At 40.6% G+C, this 17,529-nt stretch overlaps 1 protein-coding gene and 1 long non-coding RNA gene across 2 annotated transcripts; both read right to left on the bottom strand.

The window, feature by feature from the left end:
* Positions 1–6,228: 6,228 nt before the first annotated feature.
* LOC113017763 (nuclear factor 7, brain-like) lies at positions 6,229–7,632 on the bottom strand. Its single transcript, XM_026160878.1, has one exon. It carries the CDS (start codon positions 7,615–7,617, stop codon positions 6,247–6,249), a length of 1,371 nt encoding a protein of 456 aa, XP_026016663.1. The 5' UTR covers positions 7,618–7,632; the 3' UTR covers positions 6,229–6,246.
* A 1,109-nt stretch (positions 7,633–8,741) lies between these two features.
* LOC113017793 (uncharacterized) lies at positions 8,742–9,240 on the bottom strand. The gene is made up of 3 exons (XR_003271577.1): positions 9,144–9,240; positions 8,981–9,070; positions 8,742–8,901 (listed from the first exon to the last, which is right to left on the bottom strand). It is a non-coding gene; the product is annotated as an uncharacterized LOC113017793 (long non-coding RNA).
* Between the last annotated feature and the right edge of the window lie 8,289 nt (positions 9,241–17,529).

The raw sequence follows: 17,529 nt of genomic DNA, 5'->3' as shown, positions 1-17,529 counted from the left end.
AAAACCAAACTTTGCCCACAGACATCACACACAAGGCCTCAAAAACACACACACTACAACATAGTCCTACACATCGCTGCAACAAATATTAAACAATATTCCCAAAACTGGCAAGTTATATTGCTTGTGGTTCTTCCCTTCAATAACCTTTTCACATGATGAACACAAATCATGTAACCAATGTACATACAGTGGCACATTTTTATTCATGTACCATACAGTACAACACACATCAAAAACATTATTCCACCTCAGCATCCCGTCTGTGATCTGAGTCAGGCTAGAGAATCTCATCCACATCACAGGCTGTATTGGTCCTGGCCAGGCAGCGGGGTTAAAATCCTCTTGCATGCCTGATCCACCCCTGACATGCATCTACTGATATGTCTATGCAGGCTTCTTCCATGACCTGGAGGAGGTGCACACGGACATAAGGTTCTCTATCGTACACCTTCCACCGCCAAGTCAAAAATAACTCCTCTATCGGGTTTAGAAAGGCCGAATATGCAGGCAGAAAGATATTAGAAAACCTTGGGTTATTGGTAATCCAGTCATGAACCACAGCAGCGCGATGGAAGCTGACGTTATCCCACACAACAACGTAGTGAGGCTGTCTGGCTGTGCTGGTTCCCTATAGTCCCGCTGGATCATATGTTGTCTCAGACCATCAATAAAAGCAAGGAGAAGCATAGTGTTATAGAGTCCTAGAATGGCATGGAGGTGGAGCATCCCTCGTTGGCTGATGGCTGCACACAGAGTGACATTCCCTCCACGCTGACCAGGGACATTTAGACAGGCCTCTTCCCTTCCTGTTTTTAAGTCACTCCTGAAAACTCACCTCATTACCCTGACCTTTGACACCACGTGACATGTTGGTTTTTATTTTTTTTTAGTTTTATTTCAGTTGTTTTAGTTGTTTCTATGCTGTTTTATCTTGTTTTCTTTTCTTTTTTTTTTTTACAGTTTTCCCCAATTGTTTACACACTTTTCCTGAAAGCATCCTTCATATTGTCAGAACTCTACACACAAATAAAAAAAACGTAATGTAAAACACTGTGGCCACTTCTTCTCCAGTCATCCTAATGAGTTACTGGAAACCTTTTCTGTTCAATGTTACACTTATGAAGACAGGACATAGGCCTACATAAGTGCATTGTGAAAGATTTCAGAATGTTTGTATACAAAACAGACAAATACACGGTACCAAATATATTTTACTATATTTTTCCCACTAAATCAATGTACACAATGTTCATCTCAACCAACACAAAGTTGCACATACCATGGTCTACATATACAAACAACAGAAGAATTTATTGAATACAGTTGCAGTCAAAACAAAACAAAAAGACTGCATCCTCTCTTCTGTTTCCATCTGGCCACAGCACACAAGCAACTGATCAGCAGGGCAAATGTTGCCTAGCAGGACAAATCCAGCCATGAATAGCATCAACTGCTAAATCTCCACATGTGTCTTCCATATTTTGGGGCAGGGGTATATGTGTGTGTGGATTTTGGTCATACACTTTCCATCTCCAGACAAAAAAAGATTCTTTATAATAGGATTGAGGAATGGAGAATATGGGGGGAGATAAACAACTAAAAAGCGTGGCTGGACAGTGAACGAGTGACGGACTCTGAAACACACATGATAAGTAATACAGACTTGGAGTGGTCTCTATTGTGAAGCATAATCAGAGTACGATTACTGTACAGTACTGTAATTTATACAGTGTTGAGAGTTTGCATCAATTGTGGGATTGTGTGGGACTTATGTGCACATAGTTGTTTTGTAATTCTTTGACTCTTTCTGAATTGCATTCTAATGGCGCCCTCTAGAGCTGCTTCATCCTCAGATTATTTCTGTACAAGAAATGATCCACTGTTGATTAGCTGACCCTATCAATATTTTGAAATATGTTGAAATATGAAAGATGTTCCCGACAACCTCGTGTTGGTAAACTTTCAGCTCTGCAATACATATAGTATATTGTAAAATACTGTGAATAGAAATCCTGTGCGGGAATACAAAGTAGGAATACATTTCCCAAATTTCCCAAAAATTGTGTGTAGTGTTTTGAAAATAGTGTTTTAAAACTGCAATTTGAGTGTAAAGCAGGAATTGTGCTTCTGGTTTAGCAGAATTGGTTCAGGGAGTCGGTGGATCAGTTACATGTTGTAGTCATTGTGTCTGAAGTACAAGTAATTGTGTGTAAACAACTGGGAAAAACTGTAATAATGGGCTGTTTTAATCTTTATGTATTATGTGTTTTATTTATTTATTTTGCTGTTTTCTGTTATTCTATTGTTTTTAAATTATTTTCTGCACAGCTCTTTGGTCCTGTACTGGGTATTTTAAAGGGCTTTATAAATAAAATTGGATTGGATTTAGAAAACCTCAATGTCCATTTATGTTCCTCCACCTCCTCCACGCTGGTGTCCTAGACCTCCTTCCTCTCCCTCCACCTCTTCCTTTGCATGTCTTTGGAACCATTATTTCAAAGCTGACTTTGGCTGTTTTGTCTCTCCATCAAAGTTTCAGATTGGTGTGTGATACGATTTGACTCCCAGTGTTTCCACTTCATTAATTGTGCTAATTTAGCTGAAGCTGTGCTGATGTGAGGTAACATTATTAACTGCTAGTGCTTTCTAAGTGACCACATGGCGTCAGCACTGAAAAATTTAGATATTTGTGTGTAGAAATTTGCAGTAACAATTCATCACATCTGACTCATGTGGTAAAGCAGGAGCATAGCGTTTATAGTTCATGGAAATGGGTGTTCATTTTGGAAAGTGGCATTATGGTTTCGAAATTCGGTTCACAACACTGGTTAAACAATCGATAAAAACTGTAATAAACAAACTGATTAGAGAGAAATACCAGGTGACTCAAGACTTTTGCACAGTAATGTCTGACTTACAGTGATTTTTCTGGGAAGAGCTCTGTGTGAGGAAGTGTTGTAGATCTACACCTGTGTGTGTGGATTGTGATTATTGATGTGTAGCTGGGCCCAACATGCAGTGAACACACCAGTCAAACAAACTGAAGGTCAAAAGAGCTCGAGCACAGATCAAATCAAAATCAAATCAAAAATATTTATATAGCACATTTAAAGACCGAAGTACACCAAAGTGCTTTCCAGTAAAACCATGATACAGAGAAAATCACAATATAAAATATATAATAATTACATAATCTAAATGCAGAGCCAGATGTAAATCACACTAATTAGCCTCAAATGAAGACTTAAAACAGAAGAGAAGAAAAGAAAATCTAAACATTACACAAAGAAAATAAAAGAACTAAACTCTATAAATTCTAAAAATGTCTTCTTTTCTTCTGGCACTCAGTACAACAATTGATGTTCCTTCAGGTGGAAGACAGCTTTTGAAACAAAATAAAGCATGGATGATTTTTATGGAACGCCAGGACTGCCATAATGAATTAATTAAATATACCATTAAATAATTAATTAAATGTGTCAATAATTAATTAAATGTGTCAATAATTAATTAAAATTGGAATTAATTAATTAAATATGTAGTTATGACACATGCAATTAATTAATTATTGACACATTTAATTAATTATTAAATGATATATTTATTTATTTCATTTTGGCAGTCTCTGATGACCTCTCCTGGACTGCAAATACCCCGGCGGTGGTAAAAAAGGCCCAGCAGCGTCTCCACTTTCTGAGAGTGCTCAGGAGGAACAACCTGGAGGAGAGGCTGCTGGTGACATTTTACAGAGCCACCATAGAGAGCATCCTAACGTACGGCATAACAACATGGTATGCAGGGTGCTCAGCTGCAGACAGGAAAGTACTGCAGAGGGTCATCAACACAGCCCAGAAGATCACTGGCTGCTCTCTGCCCAGCCTGGAGGTCACTGCAAACTCTCGGTACCTCAGCAGAGCTGGCAATATCATCAAGGACCACTCTCACCCCAGCAACCAACTGTTTGAACTATTACCGTCAGGCCGACGGTACAGGTCACATAAAACCAGGACAAACAGATTCAGGGATAGCTTCTTTCCCAAAGCTATCACCGTAGTAAATAAGCACAAAAACAATTGAACCTATTCCATACCGTCACTGTCATTATATTAATGCTGCTATCCTGTATATATCGTACATACTATTGTTTGAGTACTTACGATTGTTTTTTTGTACTTTTTATATTTTACATTTATATTTATTATTGAAACTTGCACCAAGGGAGTGGCACTCCAATTTCATTGCACTCTGTACAATGACAATAAAGGCTATTCTATTCTAAACTACAGATAAGTGTGTTCAGCCCAACTACACTCAACAAAAATATAAACGCAACACCTTTGTTACTGCTCCCATTCCCCATGGGATGGACGTAGAGGCCTAAAATTCATTCCAGATACACAATATAACCATCCCTCCCAAACAGTGGTCACAAATCAGTCCAAATGTGTGGTAGTGGACACATCTGCTATATTGAGATAATCCATCCCACCTCACAGGTGTGCCACATCAGGATGCTGATCTGACATCATGAGTAGTGCACAGGTGTACCTCAGACTGCCCACAACAAAAGGCCACCCTGGAATGTGCAGTTTTTTGCGCTATTGGGGGTCTGGGGACCCAGAACCGGTCAGTATCTGGTGTGACCACCATTTGCCTCATGCAGTGCAACACATCGTCGCATGGAGTCTATCAGAATGTCAATTGTGGCCTGTGGAATGTTGGTCCACTCCACTTCAATGGCTGTGCGAGGTTGTTGGATATTCGTGGGAACTGGTACACGCTGTCGTATACGCCGGTCAAGCACATCCCGAACATGCTCAATGGGTGACATGTCCGGTGAGTATGCTGGCCATGCAAGAACTGGGACATTCTCAGCTGCCATCTGCCCTGAACAATGTGAACCATGATTCATCCGTGAAGCGCACACCTCTCCAACGTGCCAGACGCCATCGAATGTGAGCATTTGCCCACACAAGTCTGTTACGGCGACGAGCTGGAGTCAGGTCAAGACCCCGATGAGGACGACGGGCATGCAGTTGAGCGTCCCTGAGACAGTTTCTGACAATTTTTGCAGAAGTTGTTTGGTTGTGCAAACCAATTGTTCCAGCAGCTGTCTGGGTGGCTGGTCTCAGACGATCTTGGAGGTGAACCTGCTGGATGTGGAGGTCCTGGGCTGGTGTGGTTACACGAGGTCTGCGGTTGTGAGGCCGGTTGTATGTGCTGCCATATTCTCTGAAACGCCTGTGGAGACGGCTTATGGTTGAGAAATGAACATTCAATGCACAGGCGACAGATCTGGTTGACATTCCTGCTGTCAGCATGCCAGTTGCACGCTCCCTCATTGCTTGTGGCATCTGTGGCATTTTGCTGTGAGACAAAACTGCACATTCCAGGGTGGCCTTTTGTTGTGGGCAGTCTGAGGTACACCTGTGCACTACTCATGATGTCAGATCAGCATCCTGATGTGGCACACCTGTGAGGTGGGATGGATTATCTCAATATAGCAGATGTGCCCACTACCACACATTTGGACTGATTTGTGACCACTGTTTGGGAGGGATGGTTATATTGTGTATCTGGAATGAATTTTAGGTCTCTACGTCCATCCCATGGGGAATGGGAGCAAAAACAAAAGTGTTGCGTTTATATTTTTGTTGAGTGTAGTTTATCTCATTACAGCAGTTTGATGTTTCCCTTTGAATCCCCCTGAAGATCCTGACAGTGAAGCACGTACATAATACTCCAGCCTTCCAACTCTGAGCTTATTTAGTTCTATTAATACACTGAAATCTCATTTGTGTCATGAAGAAAGTCTTTAATCAAACAGAATTCAAAGATCAGAAACATTTCATATATGGAGTTAAACATGAATCATTGTTTCAACAACATATTTATTGTTGTCATAAACAGACAAGAAGACAACAACAAACTGCTCCTCCCATTCAACACATGTCAGTCCATATCCCAGCAAACTAAATCATCTCCATTTACACATCAAATAGAAACATGAATCACTTGGAATGATTAGAAACTTGATAGAACTTCAAATCTAGTTTGGGGAGTCATTCAGTGAGAAACAGTGAAATGATTTTCCATGTGAAAAGGTGGACAGCAGAAACAGAAAGAAAGAGTGAAACTAAAAGAGAAACAAAGAGCTTTGGAACAACGAGGCAGCAGGAGGACAGCTGCAGTTTAACAGCTTCAACTCACTGACAGGAAACAACATTAGAAACATCATCATCCTCAACTCATCTGCTGCACTGACACTGACACCTTCAACGGACAAACCTTCACTTTACCACCAGTGTTAATGTATGGAAACATCCTGTGAGTGAAAGTGTGTGTGAAGGTGTGTATGTGTGTGTTAGTATCAGGATCAGAGAACGACAGCATTCCTCTGTTCCAGTCCAGATTCACTCTGATCCTCTGGAGCTTCTTCTGGACTGGGAGAACAGTGAAAGGAGTTGATGGTGAGAGTGTGTAGTACATACCTAAACTGCACACTATTCCCCATAATCCAGACTGTATGCGTCCCTTCCTCTGCACAGACTCTGCTAACACACCCAGTTCCCACCCTGTACTGTCTCCTACATCAACATCCCAGCTGTGAGTCCCTGAGTTAAAGCCCTCAGAGCCCAGGACAGAGCAGAACAAATCAAATCTCTCTTGATTATCAGGAAGCTGCTGCCTCTCTCCTCCTCGTCTCACACTGGTCAGATCTTCAGACAGGATGAGGTTTGGATCAGCAGTGTTTGGGTCCAGAATGAGAGGAGTGTAGGAGACCATGTCCTTCATGTTGTTCCAGATGTTGAAGGTCAGGTTGCCCAGGTGTTTGGCCTGGTCTATCAGAGCTCCTGAGGGCAGCTGTGGATCATCCAGCAGGGGGCAGCGCTGGACTCTTTCCACTGCAGCCTTGTAGTTGTGCAGGAATGAGACGTCTTCAGCTCTCAGCTCCTCCTCTGTGGCTCTGACTGTGTCTGAAAGAGCTGCTATCTCTCTGCTCAGAGCCTCCATCATCCCACTCTTCTGCTCCTCTTCCTCCCTCAGTGCAGCCAGCCTGGCCTCCTCTTCCTCTGCTAGAAACTGGTGAAGCTTCTTAAACTGCTCCTTAATCTGCCTCTCTGTGTGTCGGGCCTGGACCTTAATGTGTTCTGCTGTTTGATCAAACTTCACTTGAACTTCTTCACAAACCTTTAACTTCTCCTTTAAGGGCTCCAGAGTTTCCTGAAGTTCCTTCTTGTGTTGTTGTGCAGCTTCATCAATGGGTCTGAATCTGTGATTGGTGTGTTTTTCTGAGTCTCTGCAGACGACACACACTGGCTGCTGATGGTCCAGACAGAAGAGTTTGAGTTTCTCAGAGTGCAGACTGCAGAGATCCTCTGAAGCTCTCTCCTGTAAGAACGACTCACACAGGTTCTTTAAAGCTCGGTTTAAAGGTGGATGCTTCTTTGAAGATATTTCCTTACAAACTGGACACTCACGTTCCCCTTTCTCTCTCCACCATCTCTTCAGACAGTCTTTACAGAAGCTGTGGCTACATGACAGAAGAACAGGATCTCTGAAGACCTCCTGACAGACCGGACAGCAGAGATCCTCCTCTGATCTGGAAGCCATTGAGTCTGTGAGTGAAGCTGAAAACAGCAGACAGGAAGTACAGTCAGTCCTGGCTCCCCTCCCTCCTCTACCACCTTCACTGAAACTTCCTTTGAGTCGTGTTTTTGCTCAAACTCACATTCAGTGTGTGGAGCGTCAGCAGCTTGAAGCAGCAGTGTTGGAGTTTTCCACTTTTCTCTCCTGTAGCTGGACTCACTCAGAGGAAGCTGCTAGTTTGGTCTGAACTCAGTCTGATCGTCTGTGCGTCTCTCTGCACTGAGGACGAAGAACAGCCAGTTTCTTCTTCTTCTTTCTTACAGTTGTACTGGCGGTTGGCAAACAATTGAAAGGTGCATTACCGCCACCAAGTGGTATGGAGTATGGTCTGGAACGACGCTCGAAAAAAAAAGCCAGTTTCCTGGTTTGTTGCGTGTTAAACACGTGGGGGCGGGGGCGGGGGGCGGAGCTTCATTCAACTTCCTCTTATAAATGTGTGAGTGTGACAGCAGAGCGCAGACTGTCACCGTAGGTCAAAAAGTAAACATTTTGTGAAGTTCAGAAAATAAAGCATGACTCAGTGTTGCAGCTGTTTGGCAGTTTTTCTTTCAAACTTTCTTCTGATTATTAGAAGGGCTCGCCCCGCCCGCAGACTGTGGACCAATAGGAGAGCTGGCCCACTGTAGACTACCAATCGTCTGTCGACGGAAGTTGCGTCACCAGAAAACAACAATGGCACCTCCGCTATGTTTTTTTTTTTTTAATTAAACTTTATTTACAAACAACAGTTTAACATACAAGGCACCATCATTAATCCGATTATGTTACATCCTCGGTTGAGCATTATAGCAAAACAAACAAACAAAAAACCCCCCCAAAAACAACAACAATAAGCACAAAGTTAAAAGAGTTAGCACAAAAATAAAGAACAGTCATTGAAGGATTCGAACCAAAGGCAAAAACTAACGTGCAAAAAAAGGGCAGTCGTGATTTTTTTTTCCCATATATATATATATATATATATATATATATATATATATATATATATATATATATATATATATATATATATATATATATATATATATATATATATATATATATATATATATATTAAAATACTAAAAGGATCAATATCTGTGGTGCCTACTGATACAGAAAAAAATTAAAACAAAAAACAAAACCATCGACAGCCGCAACAGTCAGTCTGTCGACTTACACCAGTTTAAAACAAATTAAAACACACTGATGTGTCGGGTCCTTTGGCCGCAGCCAGAAATCCACCTGGCAAAGCAGCAGCTCAGTACTCTGTGAATAAAAGGCAGGAGATCACTTAGCTGGACAATAAAAACACAGGAATATTCCTCAACGGAATTGGTTTTGTTACCTGTCCACACGTTCGTGTCACACCCTAATAAATGTGGGTCAGTGGCGATGAAGTCCACTATACCGTTCTCACGGGAGCAATGTTTCCCACCTACAAAGGTGGAAATAACTGTAAACCTCTGCCAACAGCCAGAGCTCACGTGGTACATTTTTGTGTAACCTACCGTTCTAACAGAAGTTTAGGGGATGACCCGTATCAGACTTTCATAGACAGGAGTTAAGAAACACCAACTTGCCCAACTCGGACCAAGCACTCGCAGCTTCAGGTTTGCAGAGGAATACCCAATTGCCCACACCTGTGCTTATGAAAGGAGCAAAGACCAGCTCCGCCCACCAGGGGCGGTCCCAAGTCTCCAGGTCTCACCTGTCACACATACTCACCATAAAAGTTCTGTCTGAGAAACAGGAAGTGAACCAGTTGTGTACAGCACCAGAGAGGCCCACCATGTGTTTCAGTCTGTTTAAAAGAATAGCGTGGTCTACTGTATCAAAGGCTGCGCTTAGATCCAGTAGCACCAGGACTGAGAGCTTTTGGGAGTCCCAGTTACATCTAAGATCATTTAAAACCTTTAGGAGAGCCGTCTCTGTGCTGTGGTTCACCCTAAATCCAGACTGGAATATCTCCAGGATCTGTCTATCATTCAGAAAATCATTAATCTGAGTAAAAACAAGTTTTTCTAAAATTTTACTTAAAAATGGTAAGTTGGATACAGGTCTGTAGTTATTAAAATCATTACAATCCAAATTGCTCTTCTTCAGAAGGGGCCTCACCACCGCCGTTTTAAAGGCAGCAGGGAAGACATCCAACTGAAGAGAGCAATTCATCATGTATAAAAGCTCAGCCTCAAAAAATCCATAAAGTGTTTTAAAGAGTGAAGAAGGGATTGGATCTAAAAGACATGTGGTGGGTCTCACTGTGGAGAAAACTTTCTGAATGTTCTCAGCATTAACCAGGACAAAGCTGTCCAGTGTCTCCTCAGGTACAATCGAGCCCTCAGATGTGTTTAAAATCATATCACAAGAAGATAAAATATCAGATCTGATGGCGCTGATCTTTCCCCTGACGTGGTCTGCAAACTGCTCACAGAGCGAGTCTGTGGGGGTTCTTTGGGAGCTGTTAAAATCAGGGTTAAATAAATGATCTATGGTGGAAAAGAGGACCTTGGGATTATTTTTGTTATTACTGATTATTTTGGCAAAGTATGAATTTCTTGAATTCCTTAATGTATTATTGTACATTTTAAGTTGCTCTCAGAGTATTTGATGGTTGATTACATTTTTATTTTTCCTCCATCTCCTTTCTGCTGCCCTGCAATTTCTTTTGAGTGTTTTGACTTCTTCGTTTCTCCAGGGTGATGCACGTTTTACATTAATCTTTTTGGTGGTCAGTGGAGCAACGGAGTCAAGGCTTTTCTTCAGTTTGCTGTTGAAATGATTAAAAATCAAATCACAGGGTGCAGGTAGAATCACAGGGGGGCATTCGTCTAAAACCCTGGTAAGATTTGCAGCCTCTTCAGAGGTTAGATAGCGCCTGCTCACAGTTCGCACCGAGGTCTCCCGCTGAATAAAACTGGTGATGTTAAAAACACAGAGTAGTGGTCAGAGACAGCCAAGTCAACAACAGAGGACACGCTGGTGGACAGCCCATGGGTGACGAGATCCAGAGTGTGTCCTCTGTTGTGAGTCGGCTGTGTGACGTGCTGGGTAAAATCCAAACAGTGAAGAATGTTTAAGAATTCTTTTGCTGCATGGTCAGAAGGATTATCTATGTGCAGTTTAAAATCACCGGTTAAAATTATCATGTTATATTTTGAGTGAATGTTTGTTAAAGATTCTGAGAATTCCTTGATAAAAGCAGCGCTGTCTTTAGGTGGTCTATAAATTGTGACAGATAAAACTGGAGGGCTGCAAAAAACAATAGCATGGAATTCAAAAGTGGTAAAATGATCAAATAAAATTTGTTTGGAGGTGAGTGTGTTGTTGGCCAAAGATGCAGTCCCACCACCTCTCTCACCACTTCTAATAGAAAAATAGAAATTAAAATTTGGTGGGGAGGCCTCAGTGAGAACAACTGGTGCATCCGAACCCAGCCATGTTTCAGTTAAAAATAAACAATCAAGTTTATTATCTAAAATTAAATCATTAATAATAATAGACTTGTTCCACAGAGAGCGGACATTTAAAAGTGCCATGCTGATTGAGACTGGTGGATTTTTGACAGAGTTCAATGAATGTTGATATTTTTGAAGAGGCCAGAGGTTATTAATGTTTTTGGAGTTACTGGATTTATGATAATTCTGTTGCTCTCTGTTTGTGATTATGACAGGTATTGTGTTGACTGTGGGAGAGAGAGGACCGATTCCAGAGTTTAGTGTATTACTGTTAAAAGTGGAACAGATATAGGAGCTGGGACCAGGGGGACATCAGTCAGTGGCGGACAGATCAGCAGGTAATGTCGGTTTGGGGTAGTGACAGGGCGGTGTGTGGGAGTGCTGTACGCCAAATGTCAAATTGGCGGACAGCAAACGGCGTCCCCAGGCGTTGAGGTGGAGCCCGTCTTCCCCAAAAAGATGCCTCCTCTCCCAGAAAGCATCAAAATTGTTAATAAAACCCAGATGTGACACAGGCGGAGGAAAGTCAGGTGTTAAGGCTGAGCAGCTGGCTGAAACGGCCTATCCCTCTGCTGCAGGTGGGGGTGTGGAAAGTTTCCCTCGAATCTCCGTAGTCCTCAAGGCCAACATTTATGGGTGCATCTATGAGTACAGCAGCCAAAAGGACAGACCTGAGAAGTACAGTGATAAGCACTCAGAGGGCACACAGTTCTGTGAAGAGGTGGTTGAACACACCGGTGACCCACATCACAAGGTTCAGAAAATATATATGCAACAAGGAACAAGTAAGTGCTCTGGAGCAGGACAGACAGCAGAACAGGGTAGTAAATGATTTGGTTAAAGATAGTGCTATGTGAATAATCTTGTCAAAGTGTGCATGTGTTATTTTCTGGTGTGTTTTGGCAAATAAAATTTGTATGTTATAAATCAAGGTACTCACAATAAACTGTATTGTTTAGCAACGGCTGACAAGTACCCCCAGGTGTGATCCTTCATTGTGACCAGGTGATGATGCTGAACTGTTAGCTGCATCCCAGTCTGTTTAAATATGTGAGAGTCAGAGTTAAGACCACAACCAGGCTCCGCCATCAGCCAGCAGGCCACAGCCAGGGTCCATCAAGAGCTAGTGAAGCTACAGGAAAAGGCAGGCCCAGAGTTAAAAAGCCTAAGGATTGATTGAGGCTGCAGTAAAAAAGGGGCACAAGTATTGAGAAGATGCTGCCTAAAAGAAGCAATGTCAATGAGAAAGGAAGAAATCTTTGAACTTCATGTCAGAAGAAATAACAATCATTGCAAAACAACAAAAAAAGGACAAGAAAATTGCTATGTTGGAAGGATGAGTGGCAGAGTTGGAACAATATTCAAGAATAACCGATGTGATAGAAACGGGTCTGGAAACCAAGCACCAGACATATGCATGGGCAGCAGGAGAAGAGAGAGGGCAGCCACCTGAGCAAGAGTTGCGCTGCCTGGAAGAACAGGTAATGGCCTTTTTCAATAGTTGAGACAACGCCGGTCTCTGCGATTTTTTTGGTCCCGGTAGAGATCACGCTGAGATGTTTCCATGTTTTACACAATTCTTTTATTACCCATTATTCTTACAGATGCATCTGGAGATCATCACACTGCATTCCTATGCAGTCCTATGCTAAAGGCTGATCTAAAGAACTCCACACAACAGTTACAGTTATAACCTCTGGTCTCCTCCCCTCTACAGTAAACACCCCCGCAATGGAAATACACTAGTACAGTGGCCAAGGGTGCTGACACCCTGACCCCCATCTCCTTTTATTGTAGTGCCCGTTTGCCCTTTGTCTGCTCCTCACCCTCAGTAACTCTTGCTACTGTCCTGGGGGTGGGGGTTGATTGTCCTCCTGCCCTGTACCTCAGTTCTTTGTTCCCATCCCAGGCCTTTTTTTTCTATTTTGTATTCTTACACTCATTAACCGCAATATTATAATGTTGCAAGCAATCACAAACTATATTCTCTTTAACTTTCATGTACATCAAGGAATCTATTCTCAACAATAGTAAAGGCATTGAAATGGATATTAAGGACATTGAGGGATGCCATACTCTTCCAAGGAAAAACAAGAATTAAAAACCTGCCATTATTATAAGATTTGTTAATAGGAAGCAGAAGAAAGAGCTACTGAAGCAAGGAAGAAAGTTGAAAGGAACGGATGTGTATGTTAATGAACACCTAATCAAGAAAACAGAAGAAAATACAGTTAAGCTGGACAACAGATTGTAAGGTGTTCATTAAGTTAAATGGAATACCGGAGCAGGCAAAGGTCTTAGTCATTAAAGAGCTGACAGAATTAGAAAAATACGGCTGATAAAATGTAAGGAAAGGCATTGGTCAATGGCACTTTCAATGCACTGTCAACTTGGTGGTTCTTGACTAAGACAAAGTATTGTTAAAGGTGATGGTGTGTGGATAAGATGTATAATGAAGTCAGATGTCTGATGAATTTCAAGTAACTGTTGTGGAAATTTTAATTACCAAAGCCTGCAGACACGATGAGTTGTAACAACACCTTTATTTCAGCTCTCTCATGCATAATGAGGGACGTCAGTCAGGGGGCACTGAAAGTCATCTCTGACAATGAACAATTCAGGTCCCTTTTATACACAGTCGTAGAACAAAAGGCTTTTACAGTTGCAGTTCACGTGACCTTGGCTCTAAACAGAAAGACTCTCTATCACTAATATGAATCTCCCCCACTCTGGGGTCAAGCCAGGGCTCTAGACTAACTTTTTGCCATGGTTGCACTGGTGCGCCTAAAAATAAAATTTAGGCACACCAGCACAAAATTTAGGCGTACCAGCACAAAATTTAGGCGTACCCAAATCTTTTAACTGCATTACTTAACACCGCAGTAAATGCAGTGCATCATATTGTCAGCTTGGCTGTATCTTAGCCAGGGAAACTGGTCAAGCCACTCGATTCGAAATTTATACATTTTCTCACTTTTACTTTCAGTGGACTGGGAGTCGATCGTATGTGGCTCACTTTCTGATGCCGTCTCCGGACCAGTGTTTGACAAAAACAGAGAGGTTGATGGCTCCGTGTCAGAGCGCTGGCTGAGAATTTTGGACTGATCAGGCCTTAACTTAACGAAAAAGTTATCAATTGTTCTTTTCATATTTTCTCAATACCAACTTCATAAACTTCTGACCTGGGCTACTCACCCTTCTCTATCTGCCCGCACTTTCAAACGTAAACACAAGTAGGTCTGCAGGAATATCTGGACCACGGCCAATCACAGAGGTCCCCGCCTCTGAGTATTTCTGATTGGTTTAGAACACGACATGGGCATAATGTGTGTCTGTTGTTGAACACACGGAGACTTTCAGGGTTGCTGAAACTTTTTTTCCGAGAAAATACTTGGTTGCATCGGTGCAACCAAGTATTTTTTTTACTTGGTCGTACCGGTGCAACCAAGTATTTTTTATTAGTCGCACCATGGAGAAATTTGGTCGCATTTGCGACCAAATTGGTCGCACTCTAGAGCCCTGCAAGCCCTCCTGGGTGAGCTTCCGTCTCCTGGCTTCCGTCTCCTGGGAGACATTCACCAGTTTCTCACCGTCTGTTTCCCAGCGTGAATGAGGTGTGAACCAGACGTACTAAACTAAGGAACATGAAAGCATTTCATCAAGACAATACATCGAAGGACAATACGCTAAAGAGAAATCCCACAACATAACAAATCAAATGGATGTTGAAAGTGGCACACTGAGGTATGATAGCAATATAGATCCTGACTGTAATGTTTTTTTTGTTTTTTTACCAAAATGTTAAAAGACTGTAATTATTATGCAATGGAACAATTTAATAGGAACATAGAGCGGGGTAAGAATATAACGATGGTTCATTTTAATAGTAGAAGTCTATAGGCAAACTTTCAATTTATTAAAGAATATATGGCACAATTGAATCAACCATTTGACGTGATATCAATATCAGAGACTTGGATAAACACTGGAAAAGAAGATTTTGAGATAGAGGGATATGAATTCCTCCACTTAGATCGGACTAATTAAAAAGGAGGTGGGGTGGCACTCTATGTTGATGAAAATCTAAGGTTTGAAAAAATGAGAAGAATGATGAGGGTGGTAGATGGAGTGATGGAATGTATAACAGTGGAAATAAATATGAAAAAACAGAAAAATATAATTGTCAGTTGCATATATAGAACAGATCAGTATAGACTGATACTTTTAAGGACATTGTGGAGGACGTATTTACAAATCTGAATCAGAAAAGAATTGTTATTTGTGAAGACTTTAATATTGATTTATTGAACCCATGTATTGTATGGGATTATTTTCCCTTATAATGAGACCGAGGAGCATAACCACTTGTGGTGCAACTCTACTAGATAATATTATTTCCATTTTTGTAATGGAAGAAAATATAAAAGGGGGGATATTGATTAATGATATAAGTGACCACTTACCAGTTTTTGTAACTTATGACTGTTGTTATAAAGCTCATAGAAATGAACGTAAGAGAATATATAAAAGAATTAGAACAGAAAAGATATTATTAACTCTCAAAAGTGAGTTAATAAAACAAGATTGGAGTATTGTATGTAAACAATAGGATGACATAGATGACAAAGGGACTGCAAAATGCCTGTAAACAAACAAACAAAACAAAAAACAGAAGTATAGAATCTGAAAAGAAATATAAAAAGTATAACAATAAATTAACTAACATAATGAGAACTTATAAAAGAGAATACTTCATCAAAAAGTTGGAAGATAAGAAAGATAACATGAAAGGGATATGGAAGGTATTAAATAGTTGAATAAAAAATGGACCAAGGAACAATGACTACCCTGGGTATTTTATGGAAGGGACAAACACTATTAGTAAAATGAATGAAGTAGTAGATGGATTTAATTAATTATTTGTAAACATAGGGCCAAATCTGGCAGTGGAAATAAAGGTTGATATGATAGAAAGGGAGACGGGTGGAAATATTGAAAGGGATGCAAGTTCCATGTTTTAAGAGCAGTGGAAGAGAAGGAGATATATGATATTGCAGTGGACTTAAGAACAAAATGGGTACTGACTGTCATCATATTGATATGGTAACGGTAAAGAGAGTAATTGGTGTTATTGTAAAACCGCTACAATATATTTTTAATTTGTCTTTCCAGGAAGGGGTTTTTCCACAAGAAATGAAAGTTGCGAAAGTTATTCCCATTTACAAATCAGTTGAAAAGCATTGTTTTACAAATTATAGACCAGTGTACTCTCCCAGCTTTCTAAGATACTGGAAAAACAATTTATGAAAAAGATTTGATAACTTTGTGGATAAACATGATTTGTTGACAAATCGGCAATATGAGTTTTGAAATAATAGATCAACAGTTTTGCCATTAATGGATTTAATGGAAGAAATAACAGAATGTATGGATAACAAGATGTACAGTATGCACTTGGAGTCTTTCTAGATCTAAAAAAAAGCATTTGATACTGTTGACCATGAAATTCTAAAAATCAAACTGGAAAAATATGAGTTTAGGGGTGTGGTATTGGATTGTATAAAAAGCTATGTGATGAATCGACAGCAGTATGTACAAATAAATGACTTTAAATCTAAATTGATGGATATTGAATGTGGAGTACCTCTAGTCCAGAAATTTTTATTATGTATATAAATGATATTTGTAAAGTATCTACGATACTAAAGTTTGTAATTTTTGCAGATGATACCAATATACTTTGTTCAGGTGTGAAATTCCAACAGATTTTGGACGTGATGGCACAGGAGTTAAAGATATTAAAGAAATAGTTTGATAAAAACAAATTGTCATTAAATTTAAATAAAACAAAATTCATGTTATTTGGGAATTATAAGTAAAAACATTAAAATAGAAATTTGTATTGATAATGTATATCTAGAAAGGGTTAATACCATAAAATCTCTTGGTGTGATCATTGATCATAAGGCCTGTTGGAAATGACATTTGACTTATGTGAGGGGAAAGTTCGCTCGGGGCATTGCTGTCTTGGGGAAAGCAAAACAATTTCTGGATAGGAAAACATTGTATATGTTATATTGTGCTTTAGCCTGCAGTGCGAGAGCGAAGTGCTCTAATAGGGTGATGTGGTACTACAAGGTCATTAAGATAAGATGGGGCCTGATTATTTAAGACCTTGTATGTGAGGAGCAGGATTTTGAATTCAATTTGGGATTTAACAGGAAGCCAATGAAGGGAAGCCAAAACGAGAAGTATGCTCTCTCTTTCTAGTCCCTGTCAGGACTCTTGCTGCAGCATTTTGGATTAGCTGAAGGCTTTTCAGTGAGTTTTTTGGACATCCTGTTAATAATGAATTACAGTCGTCCAGCCTGGAAGTAATAAATGCATGAACTAGTTTTTCAGCGTCACTCTGAGAAAGGATATTTCTAACTTTAGAGAT

Source organism: Astatotilapia calliptera, unplaced genomic scaffold (genome assembly GCF_900246225.1).
Source record: "Astatotilapia calliptera unplaced genomic scaffold, fAstCal1.2 U_scaffold_2, whole genome shotgun sequence".
Classification (NCBI taxonomy): domain Eukaryota; kingdom Metazoa; phylum Chordata; class Actinopteri; order Cichliformes; family Cichlidae; genus Astatotilapia; species Astatotilapia calliptera.
This window is presented reverse-complemented; position numbering and strand designations above follow the sequence as displayed.

What these genes read in the sequence shown, in the direction of transcription:
- LOC113017763 (XM_026160878.1), bottom strand. Translation starts at nt 7,617, where the DNA reads ATGGCTTCCAGATCAGAGGAGGATCTCTGCTGTCCGGTCTGTCAGGAG.